Source organism: Rhipicephalus sanguineus, chromosome 2 (assembly GCF_013339695.2).
Source record: "Rhipicephalus sanguineus isolate Rsan-2018 chromosome 2, BIME_Rsan_1.4, whole genome shotgun sequence".
In the NCBI taxonomy this organism is placed as follows: Eukaryota; Metazoa; Arthropoda; class Arachnida; order Ixodida; family Ixodidae; genus Rhipicephalus; species Rhipicephalus sanguineus.
The window spans coordinates 117,407,059-117,422,894 of NC_051177.1; the positions used below are offsets into that span (position 1 = coordinate 117,407,059).

The 15,836-nt window shown below is 48.5% G+C and overlaps 1 protein-coding gene across 1 annotated transcript; it reads left to right on the forward strand.

Moving 5' to 3' along the window:
- The first annotated feature begins 360 nt into the window (after positions 1 to 360).
- LOC119381824 (uncharacterized) lies at positions 361 to 5,394 on the forward strand. Its single transcript, XM_037649580.1, has 2 exons — positions 361 to 421; positions 4,807 to 5,394. The coding sequence occupies exons 1-2, from the start codon at positions 361 to 363 to the stop codon at positions 5,340 to 5,342; spliced, it is 597 nt and encodes a 198-aa protein (XP_037505508.1). The 3' UTR covers positions 5,343 to 5,394.
- The last annotated feature ends 10,442 nt before the right edge of the window (positions 5,395 to 15,836 follow it).

A 15,836-nucleotide genomic window follows, 5' to 3' on the forward strand; every position in this document is an offset into this window, starting at 1 on the left:
ACAGGTTAATTTAGTTTCTGTGAGTTTCTTCGCGGTAACCGTTTGCCCCACCCCTCCGTCTCAACCCGAGAGCCCACCTGATTCTCGTCCCCACCTTCGCCGCCTCCCTTTGCGGTAGAGTTTGGAGAATCGGCAACGCTCGCCTTCTCTTTGTTCATCGCGCCGTTCGGTACTGTCCTGGGCGATCTCAAGCGGCTGCGCCATGCTCCCAACCCCCTTACAGCCACCTTGTAGATGTCAAAGTGTATCGCAGGAACTGGTCTGGCCACGATTCAACAAAAGAAGCTGCGGGGACCGTCCCCGGACCTTTTGGCCGACGTCAGTACCACCTGAGGAGTCCGCCGAGAGCGAAGCACCAACATGCACATCCTAGCGCTGGCGATCATCATCGGCCTGTTGCCGCAACTGGCTGTCGTCGATGGTAAGTGTCGATATTTTGTACCCTAATCGCGCACGTTAAACCGCATTGCGCAAACGCGCATTTATTGAAGCGCTTTTATGCATTTCTTCTAATCGCGCTGATGTCAGCTATGACCGGTTGATTCTTAACTTTTCGGAGATTGCCGATACGCGCGTTGTGGGCTGCGTTTCAGTTACAGGTTCACGAACACGTCTCCACTTTGTCGCGAAATCTACTTTATTATCTTGGATTATTTGGCGAGTCCGTCCGAAAATTTCGTCCGCTCATCGATACCCCCCTACCCCACCCCCCAAAGAAAAAAAAAAGAAAAACAAGTGTGCCCATTTGGGAGACAGAGCGATAGTGCCGACCCGCGACGGAGCTGAACCAAAGTTTCTAAACCACAGTGTTGGGCCGACCCATGGTCCGGTATTAACCTTTTTCCACAAATGCACGTGCAAAACGCATGCGTTTGCGCTCGTAAATGTTGTGATTAAAATGCCGCATAGGTGCGTGCTAAAGTAGCGAAATTGTCCGAGGGGCTCGTTTTCTGTATTATGCGCAACTAACGACACCGACAGACAGTTAAGTCAAGGAAAGCACGGCGGACATTATTGTGGTTTCATAACTGTAGCATAAGGATTCTCGCTTAAATTGAAAGGAATTAAGGTGGACGAAAAATCACCCTTTCCGCCGGTGGGATCCGAACCCCCACCTTCGAATTACGCGTCCGATGCTCTACTAATTGAGCTACGCAGCCTTCGTAATTCGAAGGTTGTAGGTTCAGATCCCACCGACGGAAGGGGTTATTTTTCGTCCCTTTTATTTCCCTTCAATTTAAATTGGAAGCATTGCACTGCAGTTAAGAAACCACAAATAACGTCCGCCGTGCTTTTCTTGTTTTTATTGCATGTCGGTTTCATTAGTTGTGTGTAACTTTGCGTTGTGCGTTTAGCACCCATAGAACCAAGTTCAGTATACCGGCACCAAACGCGCCCAAGAAAAAAAAAAAACGCCAGCAATACGTAGAATATCCGCACGAAAGGAAAAAATTGAACTGTATACATTCGTGCTTCAAGAGGTATCCAACCTGCACGGCGACACCGGCAAACGGTAAGCTTTTTTTTTTTTTTTAACACCGGTAAGCGATTTATTCTGTAATCGTTCTTATGTAGGCGCCGCCGTGCAGGGTTGGGCCACGTTTAACACGTGCACCGTGTAGCAGCTCTTGTTGAGCGCGACCGTGCGTGTTGGAGGTAATGTGGAATACGAAACGTTATTACGCACCTCGTAACACGTGTGTACAAAACAATCACGACACGAGCCGAAGAGGTCAGAATGAAACATAGTTCCGAATGTTTCCGTTTAGGCAGACAGGTTAAGGTGAATAAGGCTTCCGTAGCAAAGCCGAAACGTCTTTTATTCATTTTTAGCTTTTCTTTTGATCGGTGTCGGTCGTTTTATTGCCTTAGGCAGGTTACATTTATTCGTTTTCCGGTTGTAATTAGGCAACGTCTAGCCAATGTCGATTCCTTATGACACACCTGATTACACGAGCGCCGGTAGCATGTATTTCACTAATGTACGTTAAAGAGCCCCTAAACCGCGAAGAGGTCGAAATTTAGTTGTGGCGTTGCAGTTGTGCACAAGTACACAAGGAACGCGTAGCCGTAATAGCGGAACTACAACGCGTTTGATGGCGATGATGGCGATGGCGATCTGGCTATACCCTTTGAATCGGGTCGCCTGCGCTCAATGCGCGGCGTAGCCTGGAAAATTAAAAAAAAAGGGTAATTCAGAGCATCGCGGCTCCAAGACATCCCCGGAAACATGGGCACGGGAGTCTCCGCGACGCACCATACCGCCACCAGTGCTCCAACCGTTGTTTTTCCGGTACAAGATATGCCCTCGCTCGTTTCGCTCTTTCCTTCGCTAAGCTTCTTTTGTCGGCTCGTCTCTCCTGGCCGAGTGCACCTCCTGGCCTTGCGAGGAGGAAGAGCGGCGAGCGTGCGTGCCTGCGAGCGCACAAACAGGTGCTGTAGATGACGAGCAGGCGACACGTGACGTCACGGCGAACGTTGAGGGAATGAGGAACGCCGAAAGGCACTAAAGGCACAGGAGCGGAGAAGGGAGTGTTTCGTGGAATTTGTGGGGCGCCCGCGGCTCGTAGTGTTGCCGCGTTTGGCACAGTCGATCGTGACGGCATTCTGAACTCGATGCGCGCGTTTACTTGAAATGTTACAAAATTATCGGAGGTGTTTTAGGGGCCTTTTAAGCTCAGTGAAACGTTTCTCTGTGACCTGAACGGTACTGTGTAATGATGAATCATGGTAGCCTGATCAAATTGTCCCGATCGAACGTTGCAACCCGATCAAAATCCCCATCAACACTGTAGCCTCATCAAATTATCGTGTAACGACCTTGTACACGGGTGACCCCGTTTAATTTTACCATCCACATTGACTGGCAGTAATGGAGGAGAAAGGAAAGACGCGCGTCGGGTTTGCTACCGTGCACTGGGGGAGAGGGATTGAAAGAAAGAAGAGGAAGGAAGCACTGTCAGGGTACATGTGCGCCTGTTCATTGCACGCCTACAAGCGATCGCTTCACCCGGTCGATTTTAAAGACAGCATCAATGCCCGCGTCGCTTTGCTGGCCTGCGACACGTGCACTCTAAACGTTGTAACCGATAAATGCGATTTTGTGTACCGTCAGTACGGGTTACCAGGTTTAGAATTTATGCGCTCAAAGCTAACGTAACCCTTACTTTGTAGATTTACGAAATGACATTAATCTGTTAACACGTTTAGAGTGTAGGGCCAGCATGGTATATGTACGACATAAGAAAGCTTTAGGTTTTCTTTGCTTCCTAAAGGCATGCGAGAATTACGGCGGGGACCACGCTCGTCGAGTAGCGGCGGCGAGCGACAAGTTTAGCCATCAAGAGGCCATCCGTCGCTCGTGTCTAGCCATATCCGCAAAAAGCATCGCTACTGCGTACAGTCCTCAAGGATTGAAACGCGAAAATTTGGTTCTGTGTAATGCGCTTAACTTGCATTTCCAGTCGTCCGACATATCAGCGTAATTTTGCTTGGAACATTTGCAACAGAGCCGAAATTACATTTAGCGGCCCCATTTGTAGCGACATTATGCGGTCATCACGAGCACACCAGTCGTTGTGCTGAAAATTCTGATGTTTTTTAATGCGTGAGCACTGTATGTAAGGCGGCCGGCTCCGCTGTTTGCAGTGCGACTGCGCAACATGCTAGAAACCAAGCCACCCGCATCGATACGAAATTCCCTCGTGATACTTGCTATGCGTAGCGACAGAAAAAAAAAAGAGAAAAAGTCCCATTAGCTAACGCGACGGAGAGCGCAGATGAAAGCCTATTATTTATGCTCACGAGACACCCGTAAATCAATTTGACGTTGTCATTCGAGTGCATCGTTCCCTCATATTACTTGTTCTCTTTCTGTAATTATAATAATATCTGGGGTTTGACGCCACAAAACCACGATATGATTGTGAGGGACGCCGTAGTGTAGGGTTCCGGGAATTTTGACCACCTGGAATTCTTTACACTTGCACCTGAACAGTTTCGCCTCCATCGAAAATGCAGCCACCGCCACCGGGGTTCGATTCCGCGACCTTCGGGTCAGCAGTCGAGAGCCATAACCACTAGACCACCGTGGCGTGGGTTCTCTTTCTGTCCCCTAGTCATCCCCGCTCGGTGTGCATTCTGAGACTTGTTTGCCTAGGGGTTAATTCATATTTGACTCACTGTTAGCTGGCATTTATTCTGCTGTTGATTAATAATTCATTCACCGGTGTACAATTAGTAAATTCACCTTTTATTAGGCTTTATTAACTTTATTACGCATGCAATTCATCTCTGATTCATTTTAATTCATATCAATTCAAAACTTATTCACCTTATGTACAGTTTAAAGCTTCTAATTACTTGTCGAACCTTTACTATTTTTTGTTTTGTTTTCTTTGTTTGTCAAGGAAGCTGTGCATGAAGGTTAACTCATGCAAACTTTTTGATGTATTTCGCAAAAGTAAAGCCGTAGAACTCATGATCATCACTAGGCACCACACAAGAAAATCCCAGCAAGACTGAATGCCTCCAATATAACCTTTTTTCCCTCTGAGCGAAGAGAACGCGCCTGGTTGTAAAATAGTTTAATTATCTCTCTCTGGTGCAGCAAAGTTACGAGCGGTGTTTTGAAACGTTGCTGTAGCAAAGAAGTGTGTCATCAGATGCCGCTCTTCATCATTGATGGGTTTTGACGGTGTCTTCAAAGTCCTTGAATATATACGCTCGAATATTTGACACTGAAACCCTCACGCACCTCAACATACGTATACTAACGGCGGCCTTTTGTTTTCCCGGTCTTCGCAGGGTACGTGCGGTTCGGTCTAGCCGCGGATGTATCCAACGAAATCCACCAAACGAGCCGCTCCAATCCGATGGCCATGCTTCCCGTGGTTCTGGCGCTGGCCACACCGGCCATCGTCGTGGCCCTTGGGACACTGCGGCCCGTACTCCTGGCCCTGGGCCTCGTCTACCTGATGCTGTTCGGGCTCACGCAGATTCCCATCGTGGGCGATCTGATGCAGACCGCGTTCCGCGTCATGGGCTCTGCTCTCTCCGACTCCGTGCCTCCCAACGTGGGCCGAGACCTGCTTCGCGTCGTGGGCCTGGACAGCGAGGCCTGCCGCACCCGCGCCGTGTGCGAGATCACCGAGGACGCGGTTCGCAAGTACCCCACTGCTTCGGCCATGCTATGGTCCCTGACGGGTGCCTTCCAGGCCCACGGCAGCGCCGAAAGCATCCTCAAGGGACTGCTGGGCGGACTGTCCGGTCTGGGCTGCGAGTCCCTCTACTCGACGTGCAGCAAGTCTCCGCTCGAGAAGCTTCTCAAATCTAGGTCATAGTTTTCGACGCGTGTAATGTTAAGTCGCCGATCGACGGCGTTTCTCAAAACTAAGTCATAGATTTTGCCGGGAGATATATCGTCCCTCGGCAGTTCTTTTTTTCTCTAACTAAGTCATAGATTTCTTGCACAAAAGGGTATTGTAATATATGTATTTTCTAATAAACTAACTTAATACTGGCCGTGTGTGCTTGGACGCTTCAAGACGCTAAGTTGAACAAGTTTTCAACTTCGTTACTCGCGCCTCAGCGTCAATTTCCTCTCGCCGACATATTACACGAAGAGCATTACCGATAGCGCTTGCCTTCATTAACGCAACCTTGCGGAAACAGGGATTTCGACTTAACGGCAATGACGTAGCCTTGGTAAGCACGAGTGAGTGGCTTAATTCGTTGCCCCATCGGCCACATTTCAACGGAACCAATATGCAGAACCCAGGTGGTCAGTCAAATCGGAGTCTTCAACTACGGCGTGCCTCTTAATTATATTGCCACATGTCTTCGTATATAAGCCACCCTCGCATGGTACTAGCAGAAAAGAATATTTCTGCCCTGGGTCCGGCGAAGACGTAGACTTCTGGCTTAGTTTCTTTTCGCCCTTGGCATTAGTCAAGCAGCTTCGCCTCGCAAGTTTCGGCAATCACTACCAGCACCTTAGAGACAGTCAGGAGTCCACATGTTTAACCGGAGCAAGACTGGGAACTTTCTTTTCTACAGGAGCGTAGAGGGGGTATGCACTTGATGCCATCCGCCAGGAGCGCCAGCGGCGGGGTCGCCATTTTGACGGTCCGCGCACTCGCCGCACGCGAAAAAAACTCGCTGCACGCGCTGTGTCCGAGATCCGCACTGCACAAGTGACTAGACACATCCAGAACACCTTCCTGCACGCCGACGCGTGGACGGCACGGACGGCGTATACGAACGGACCTCTAAGATGGCGCAGCGATGGTGTTGCCGCCTTGCGGATCAAGGCTCTGTGCATACACCCTATACCAGTCAGCGCGAAAGGTCTATATATGATGTCAGTGGCCGCACACTACATACCTTTCGACTTGGTTCACGACTTCTGATATGGCCTCGTCTGAGTACGCGTAGAAGGCCAAACACACACGCACGCACACACAAAGCCGCGCGTAGGGTTGCACAATTTAAAAAAAAATGTCGTCCTGTATATTTCCTGAAGTTGGGATGACGGTATAAACATACGTCAGAAGAGTACAAGTGGGCATGATTTATTCTACCATTGGGACCTTTCTTACATATTTCGCTTGCAGCATTTTGCCCGTGCAAGAAGGGACGAGCACAGCCTTTCTTCAACGATGGAAAGGTCTTGTCTTTCGCTAAATATAATCAGTATCATTAATAGAATACCGATTACATTGCAACGTGCTGCTTTATGGTCGACAAGGACGTTTTGGGTGGGCTTTCTCACGTGTTAACTCAACTTCAAGGCGGACCAATTTTGCATATCTGTGACACTTTTCGGAAGCGTGCACACTGCAGATTTTTAATAAAAATGCTGACAGGACGGCTCCTGTCGTCTTCAGAGGCGAACTCTACGTCGAGGCAGAAATACCTTGCAGTTACTTGTTATTAAAGTTGCTTGCTAAAGTTATTGGTAAATTTTAGGAGCTTGCTCGCCAAGCTTCTTATGCTCGCACCTTGTCCTCACCTCTGTGACCGTCGGCGCGGCGGCACACACCACGCTCGGCGCAACTGCGCTCTCTCCGGTGATTTCAAGAATGCTCACTAGATGGCGCCGCCGCTCAAGGCGGCACACACCACGCTCGGCGCAAGCGCTAGTTAGGTGACTGCTCGCTGGCCGCACTGCTCGTTTCGCTGGCTTCCTTTGTCTTCGCCGGGAGCTCACTGATTAAGTGAGCTCTCTTCGTTGCCGCTCCGCAGCATGAACGGCAGCTGCGCGACGGCCTCGCAACGCAGCATCAGCTCGGGATGATCTCGCCTTGCCAATAACCAGCCAACACATGATGTCACGTTACGCTCTCCGATGTGTATCGTACGACTGCAAACGTCCCACCACCCTCAGGGGCACTGGTATCGATGTTGCCTTCTCGAACTTTCCACTGCGTCCCATCATCGATGACCCCTTGGCAACGTACTTTACTGATCATAAAGCAATCATCTTTAAAGGGAAACGAGTCCCCAAGCTCATCGAGGGACGCCCTTCTTGTACTTTGTAAAAGAACATCTCATGTGTATATGTAATGTATATAGTTCAACCATCATAAAGCAATCATCTTTAAAGGAAACCAGTCCCCGAACTCATCGAGGGACGCCCTTCTTGAACTTGGTATATAATGTTTATAGTGTTTATAGGTATATAATGTTTATAGCTCATCCACATGTATATATACTTCATCAAAATGTATATAGTGCATCCAACCGTAAATTAAAAAAAAAAAACATTGTGGATGTAATGTATGTATAACAACGTTGTCACGTCTATATATGATGGTAGAGGAATGTGCACGGAGCATTCGCGGGTTACCCGATCATCTCCGAGCAAGCTCCTCTAACATCATTCACTTCGTGGATAGGGCGGTGAATTTTTTTATTATACATTTGAGGGCAGTCGCTCGTGTAGAAACGTAGCAGGGCATCGCTATATAGGACATACCCATTTTATGGGGGATCCACAAAATTGCACGTAATTTGGTGCGTTCATCAATGGACATCAGGGCCCTGATCCAGGCAATAGCGAAACCGAACGCGCAGGAAAAGCGGCCTCTCTCTTGCGTCACACTTAACCTTACCCTGTTCGGAAGCTACGGAGAAACGCTTTTTATTCGTTGCTTCAAAAAGCAACGTCTTTTTTTTTTTCATTTAAATTTTCAAGAATCTCGGAAAGCCAGGTTCTTTACCCAAATGGGAGCCCGCATTGGCGGGGGAGGTTTGGGGGAGGGGAGTGGAGGTGGCAATAAAGCGAAGCCACCTACTCGTTGTATGAGTGCTCATTATCACTTTGTTCTAGTTAAATAAAAAAGCGAACGCAGACACCAGGAGGATACGAGACGACACAAGAGCACAAACTAGCAAAGATGTCTGCGGTGCAGAACTAGCAAGCTGAAACGAACAAATGACATTAATCCTGAAGTCATCGAGGCGGGAAGGAACCGCAGACTTTTATTTTTTTTCTTTGCCTCTTGAAGCCCCCTATTCTTGCTCTGCGGTGGCCTGGCATGCGCGCGTCGCTAGGCTCTTGGCCGGGGCAGCGGCAGTCGTCAAGGGGAAAAAATGCGCTTTCACCTACAACCATACTATAACTAACGACGCGGGTTCCAGAAACAAGCATTTCTCCTCTCCTCAAGCCACTGCCACGGCTACAGCTGCTGGACGCAAACTTTTGCATACAGCGGCCGTACCACTATTGCGCGGGGACAGCAGAATGAAAGTCTGAGACGAATATAAAAGAAGCTGGACACACTGGCCACCCTATCTCACCTGTGGTCCCAACCCCCCCCCCCCCCCCCCCCCCCACCCTCGTCGGCCCGGTAAACAGAGAGGTCAAGCTCATTCTCACTGACAGAGTAGCGATGCGTGCGTTGCGCTAGTCAAGTGGAGGGACGTCGACATCGCGCTGGCCAGTTTTTCATCAGTCCGACAGCAACGCAAACGCAAATCAAAGACTTCCTCGCTCGGCGTTTCTGTTCTGTTCTAACGGGCTTGCTGTGGAGAGGTTGTGGTTTACATGACTTCCACTAATTCACTTCAATAGGTTATGTAGTTTGAGAAAAATGGCTACCCAAAAACAAAAATGAACAAGTAAAGAAAAAATCGTATAGCCAACAGGAAGAAAAAAAAAATAACATGGCAATAGAGAGTTCATTGGAAGGAGTTCATTTTGCAATAGAACGTTCACACATTTCTGTAGAAGTTCTAACGCAACAGTTCGCATATAGCTACACATAGCTGCTCATCACAAGCGTTTACCTAGTCTAGCGTCCAGTAGAAATCTTTCAAGATGTTCGCCTTTTTCTGAACGTGCTTTTGAGTCCACGGACCATGTACTGTTTGTCATACCACGGCCGGACTAGAGGAGGGGCGCACGCGCGCACTCCCTTACGGTTGATTGATTGATTGAAAACTTTATTGGGCACTCCCTTACGGCCTGCTCTTCGGGTCTAGTTCCCACCTTTCACCACCGCTAGTTATGGCGCTGCGGCCCAACCCTCGCCAGTTGAGCTACAGCACGGCCAGGGTAGAGGAGCGGCGCGCGCTCACTTGCCGCTCCTCTAACCGTGCCCTGGCTACAGGTGATACCTCTCCGTGCTAATTTACATGGGCGTCTTCAAACATAGGAGATTCCTTCCCCCTTCTGAATTTCCTGCCTAATAGGGTCCAGCAGCGTAACATTATATTCGTGAAGCGCCGAATCATAAAACATTTGAAAGAAACATATTAACGCGAGGCACACGAAGAAAAAAATGTGCGAATTTATTGTTTCGAATAATTTTTATTGAATAATACATGCTGCACTTCAAACATTCACTTTAGCAAATTTCAGTACGAAGGTAAAAACATAAAAACACAGAATAGGCATTACTACGTAAACAAGCAACTCGCAGAAGGACGTTTTTTTTTTCGTTTTTGCTTTCTCGTCGAGAAAGGAAAGTTCATTTGGTCACAATCTGATTAATTTTCCAGACGGTTTGTGTGCATAATTGGAGGGCTTCTCTTGTGAGTCGGTGATTTTCTTCGTGTGGTTGATAAAAAGTATTCTCATGAATTTTTCGGCGATTAGAGCTGCGGATCGTTTTGCGTGGCTGTCGTCAACACACTCTGGACAGTTTAGTACTGGCGCGCGTTCGAGCCGACGCTCGACGAGTAGCTGAAGAACTTCCAGCGTATTCGTTCTTGGCAGATGCGTTGCCACGCGGTCAAACAAATTAATTAAATTGTTCAAAAGAGCAAGAAACTCTGGCCTTGGATAGCATAGCCCGCTCTTGTCTTGGCCTTGCAACAGTACGTACAAGGGATTGCCTTTGTTGCATGCTGTGACTAGGATTTCACAGGATCCGCAACCAAAATCTGTTATTAACTTGGCAATGTAGCTGCCAACATATGACAAACCCGAGTAAGTCACCGACCTTGGTGTAGGGGCATGACATTGCGTTAGGTCTTCCAGCTCGTCGTGAAACTTTTCAGACAGTGTGGCTGCCACTTGTTCAGCATCAACATCGGGCGTTTCGGCTTCTTTTGGGCATAATGACTTAGCCTTCACAATCCGATCAAGGGCAGCCGTAACGGCTCTGGCGTCCAACTGGTCATTGCAGCCACACATTTGTCGAATTCGCCCAAACAGTGCCTCAATCGGATCGCTATTTAGTTTCTTAGTCAGCACGTAACTGACGCCTTCTTGAAGCAAGAAGCGTGTAGTTTCCCCCAGTGGATTGCGTGGTGAATAGCAACGCTTGAAAGGTCTCTTCTGTGAGAGCGCCGTTGCCTGAGGCGACCCAGGGCGCGAGCGGCAAAAGGGCACGCAGCAGTACACCATTTCGATGCCGGCCAGTCCACGTGTACCAGTTTAACCCGATGCACCCTGAAAATATTATAACGACGCAATCAGAAATCGATTGAGAAAATTATACAACTGAAGCGCACAACAAGTATACTTACTTGGTGAAATACAGCAGCGAATGTATTCATTGGTATCGGTGATATTCCACGGCAGATCTAAAACACGTGCAGCAAGCGTGGTCGGTTCACTCGGCCAGAGGCGAGGCGTCGACTGAGAAAGAGGAGGGTTGGGAGAGTAGGATGGATGGATGCTATGAGCGTCCCCTTTATAACGGGGCGGTGACATGTCTGCCACCAGGGTTGGTTCGAAGCGCCCCCACTCGGCGAACGCTGCAACGAGCTGTGAAGAATTTGCCCTATTGTTCCCTCCTTGGGTGCGCAGGCCGTAAGGAAGTGCGCGCGTGCCGCCACTGTAGTCCGGCCGTGGTCATACATAGCTTGCACTGACGTCACCGTGGCCGCCATCTTGGGGGACCAGCGGGTTGAGACGCTCCGTGAGCTTTTGTTCGAACGCGCCGAGCAAGAAACGGTGACGGCTCCCTATCAGATTAGTACCGGTGCAACCAAGCGTCCTTCACACCAAAACCCCCGCGTTCCTTTGTGTTCCCCCTTGGCTCGGCTGGCGAACAAAAAAAGCGGGGAGAGCACAAAAGAACACGGGCTCCTCTGCACTGACACACTCTAATGAGATAAAAAAGTCACGGTGGCCGCGATGTTGGGGCTCCAGCGCAGAGCACCTGTCTGTGACGTCACGTGCAATGCATGTATAGAGATTTTTAGCAAGTTACGGAAATACGGAACGCAAATACGGTACAGGACTACGGTAGCTTTTCTCCTCTCTCGCTCGTTGTGCTTTTGCCCCTCCTAATTCCAGTAAATGCACCCCAACGCTACAAAAGCCTTTTTAAAAATTACTGTGGGGTGTCATGTCTTATTGTTGCCTATCAGCCTACGCATTGTTAACAGTGCACCTGTCGATCGGGGGACGCACTTTAAGCACAGCGAGCTGGAGAGAAGGAGTACTACCGTAGTCCCGGCCGTATTTGCGTATCGTATTTCCGCAACTTGCTAAAAATCTCTAATGTGAGAGGGCATCTATGCACACTCGCTAGTTTTTTGCTCTTTTTTCCTTCATTCAGTGCGTATCAAGGGCTGTGATTCCTGGCTGCGACAACGGAGGTTTTTAGCTTGTCCGTGGAATTTTTAATCTTAGCGTCTTACCGGAATGCATTCACCATGTTGCCGGAACGCATGTTTTAGCAAAGTTTTAGCTCCCCATTCGTAAACGTTTACGTACGTACGTTTACGCTTGCGTAAACCACTAAATCATGATGATAACTGCACCTAAAGTATGTTTAATTTAGATGAGATTCAATCACCACTGCAGAAAAATCGCAATAGAGGTTGTTAGCGTGTACGGTACTGTGGCACACGTAAAGGGGCGTAGAGAATACCGAGTTACCGGGCGATTGTATCGACATCTAGTGTTCTTGAGGAAAAGGAAGATTAAAAAATGCAACCCATTCAGAATTACGCCGCTAGAAGAAATTTACACCAGCAGGGGAGCAAATCCGCCTTGTTGTTTCTGCAATAACAATTTTGTGCTTGCTTGGTTCATATCGGCCACGCCAGATGGCGCCACCTATCCGGCCTCTCACACTTAAGGGCAACGTTTTTAGACCCAATTCAGTTTCTCAGCTCCGCTCGCGTGCCGGCACAGGCGGCCGACGCGTGAACTTACGGCGCTGCTGCTCCATTTTGCTTCACTTACCGTGGCCCCCGGGATCGGATACGGCAACGCACCGTTGCTCTCAATGGCGCGTTGGCGAAGCTAATCGCGGAGGCGACGCACCTGCCACAGCGATCTCAGACGCGCGAGGAGTAGCCGCTTGAGACGCGTTGCGCGTTTCTCTGTGCTCGCTTTCTCCGTACTCCGTGCGTGATTGTTTGCGAACGGTGATCGCTTGGGAAGCAGCTATTTCGATTTAGCACGTGTGAAAGTGACAAAGCTGAAGAATGTCATCTCTTTGCGCGTGTTGCACGAGCGGCTCGGAAACGAACGTTGGTCATCACTTCTCCGAATCAGAGCAGGGACTTGCAAGAAATGTCTTCTGAACGCCAATCCCACCAGAATCGTGAAGACTAACTTTGATACAAGTCGCGTAACCGAGCGGAGGGAATAAAATCAGGTACCTTGATCAACCATAGTTCGCGTTGTACGCCTTTCTCAAGAAATGAGAATTAATTCGCTCGAAAATTAACAACGGACCTCTGTTTCAAGACTTGCTTAGTATGACAAATCTAAGTACATGAGCCAGTGTCATTTTCGCGTCCACAGAAAAAATGCGACTGCCGTAGTCGTGATCGAGCCCGCAACCTTCGGGTCAGCAGCCGAGCACCGTAACTATACTGTTCCACCGTGGCGGCTAAACACAGGTTGACGGCAACGGAATGTTCGTGCGAGAGGACAGCTAGACGTGTGAGATTGTACCATTATTATAGGTCACGTTTGATTATCTTTTGATGTTCCTGGAGCTTAGCTTGTGAAATGATCGCCTTTAAAACAGTCGAGGTTATTGAAAAATTTTAAATCTCGGAATCTCGGCTGTCGCGGCCGCCGAAAGCTGCAGCAACGATAGGTCACATAGGTGTTGTAGCAGACGACGCGTGAGGCATGATGCAAGGTGGAACTGCAGCGCCGCTAGTTCTTGCGTCGGCCGTCGCGTCCACTTCGGAGAGCAAGCGTCTATGAGGAGCTGCGAAACTGAACTGGTTCTAGAAACGCTGCTTAAGGGCGCCTGCTTGTCCCACGACAATAATCGTCATCTGGCTTGCTTGCGTTTCCCTTTTTGAAAACTCGGCGCTGGCCACTTTCCCGCCAAGAATGCTATGTAATAGCACACATGCCGTTCGCGACTAGAAAATGCCGGGCGCGCGGCGATAATGCAAGGAGAGGAAGAAAAAATAGATGACGATTATTGTTGTGGGACAAAAAGACGCCCTTTTTACTCGATTTTTTCTGTGAGTGTGCAGTTGCGCCACCTTCATTGCCAAGAAAAATTGTCCGCGAGTATAGCACTTTTCGGCGGGGTTTCGGTGTTGCGATTTCTTGCTTATTTAAAATTATTTTGCACTTTGCTGAGTATTTCTACTATCTGGTCCGTGACAGGGGCGTCTGAGGAACATAGAAGCACCATTACCTTACCATGGTAAAAAAATTGCCGGAGTTGGCCTTTTGTGACGATGTGTAGCGCTAAAAAGGCTGTCGTGTAAGTAATGGGACTGGCATGCAGCACAAAGGACAGAGGCGTGCGCTGCGCGTCAGACACGATGTGGGTTTAATGTTGCACGGACGCCGTAATGCATCGAAATATGTGCATCAATATGTTAAACTGCCGTCATTCCAACACATTTGCATAAGGATATATGTAATTGCTGTTCAGTTTTGTAATGGACCTTTTCCGGGTGGCTGTGCGGCGCATGTGCGGCGGCGCTCGGGTAGAGGGAACAATGTTTTTCTTTTTCATTTTATTGGATGGCTAACTGGTCAGAGTGTCTAGCCACGGAATGGTAGCGTGGAAAACGCCGTGAAACATTTTTAATCAGAATTTTTCTATCTGCGGCGAATATGAGGTCTTATACAGAATTGACAACACATGCTGCAAACAGTGATCGCGAGGGCTGTTCGTGTTCGAGCGCGGCGGTTTACTGCGCATGCGGGCACACCGCGCGCATGCGCCGTGGCTCTACATGGGCCACTGGCGGCCGCGAAGGCAGCGCCGCTTCTCACCGTGCAACTCCTTTTACCTCGTAGGCAGCATAGAACAAAGCGGGGATATATAATAATATACATACTCTAACATTGAGGACCAATTATGGCGCGCATGACAGCATCAGACTACGTACAGCAAAGTGACCGTCTTCCTAATCCTGCTTCAAGGCTCTTCCGCTAGGCTGAGCGACATACCCCTCCTTGATTCTTGTTACTTTTAAGCACGAATTAAAAATATGAATCCTACCGACAACGCGAAAAGGATGCTAGAATCTGTCACTATAATTCACGGTTTTTTAATTCCATCAGGATCTAATCACACGTTCTGTCCAGTTGTCGGTCCCTTTAAAATCTCTGCCCTAAAGAAGTGCGAATCGAGGCCTCCGAGATAGTTAACTAGCGCGCGATCTGATTGTTTCGTAGGCCACGAGCCACCAATTTTGATTTCGGCCATCTCCACTGCAGGCGCTGTTCGTACCTTTGAGAGGTCCATTTTTTTTTTGTTGTTTCTTGCATAAAAATCACTAAACGCCCCGCTTTACCTCAATTCCCACCTGAACGTGGGATTCAGCCAACTTTTTTTTTCTGTGTCTGTCTCGTCCCACTATGCCGTCTAAAGTTCTTTAATTACTCGCTTGACATCGACACTGCTGTTAGTGGCCAGTGTTGGCTGAATGATCGGAAATGTCTTTGAAAACGGGGTATCCGCTGTTACAAGAGGAACACTTCTCTTCATAAAGTCTAAATACACTGATTCTGTCATATTCGTTGACAACATGATATGGCGCTTTCTGATGTTTTCGTTATTATTTTCTTACTCGGTAAACCAGCTACCTCGGAAGTGCTTCGTCCGCTGGCGTTGAACAATGTCCCATAATTGTTTATTAACTGCGACAGTATATGGAGTATGGCTTATAAAATGCCCTTTTTCACAAAAAGTGCTGCTTCGCCATTGCTTACTGTATGTACGGGCCACAGAACACTGACAATCGTCATTCTGTAGCTGTAATTAAGTGACAGCCACCCTCGCCGTTGTGAGTGGATGCCATATTCAGTGTTTTTGAGGCATATTGTTATAGCGTGCTGTCTTTAAAAACGGAGCAGATTTTTCTTCACTTGAGATATCAACGACATAGATCCTCGTACAAAAATGGCTGTCATTGGAGTTGTAAATTTAGAATACTGT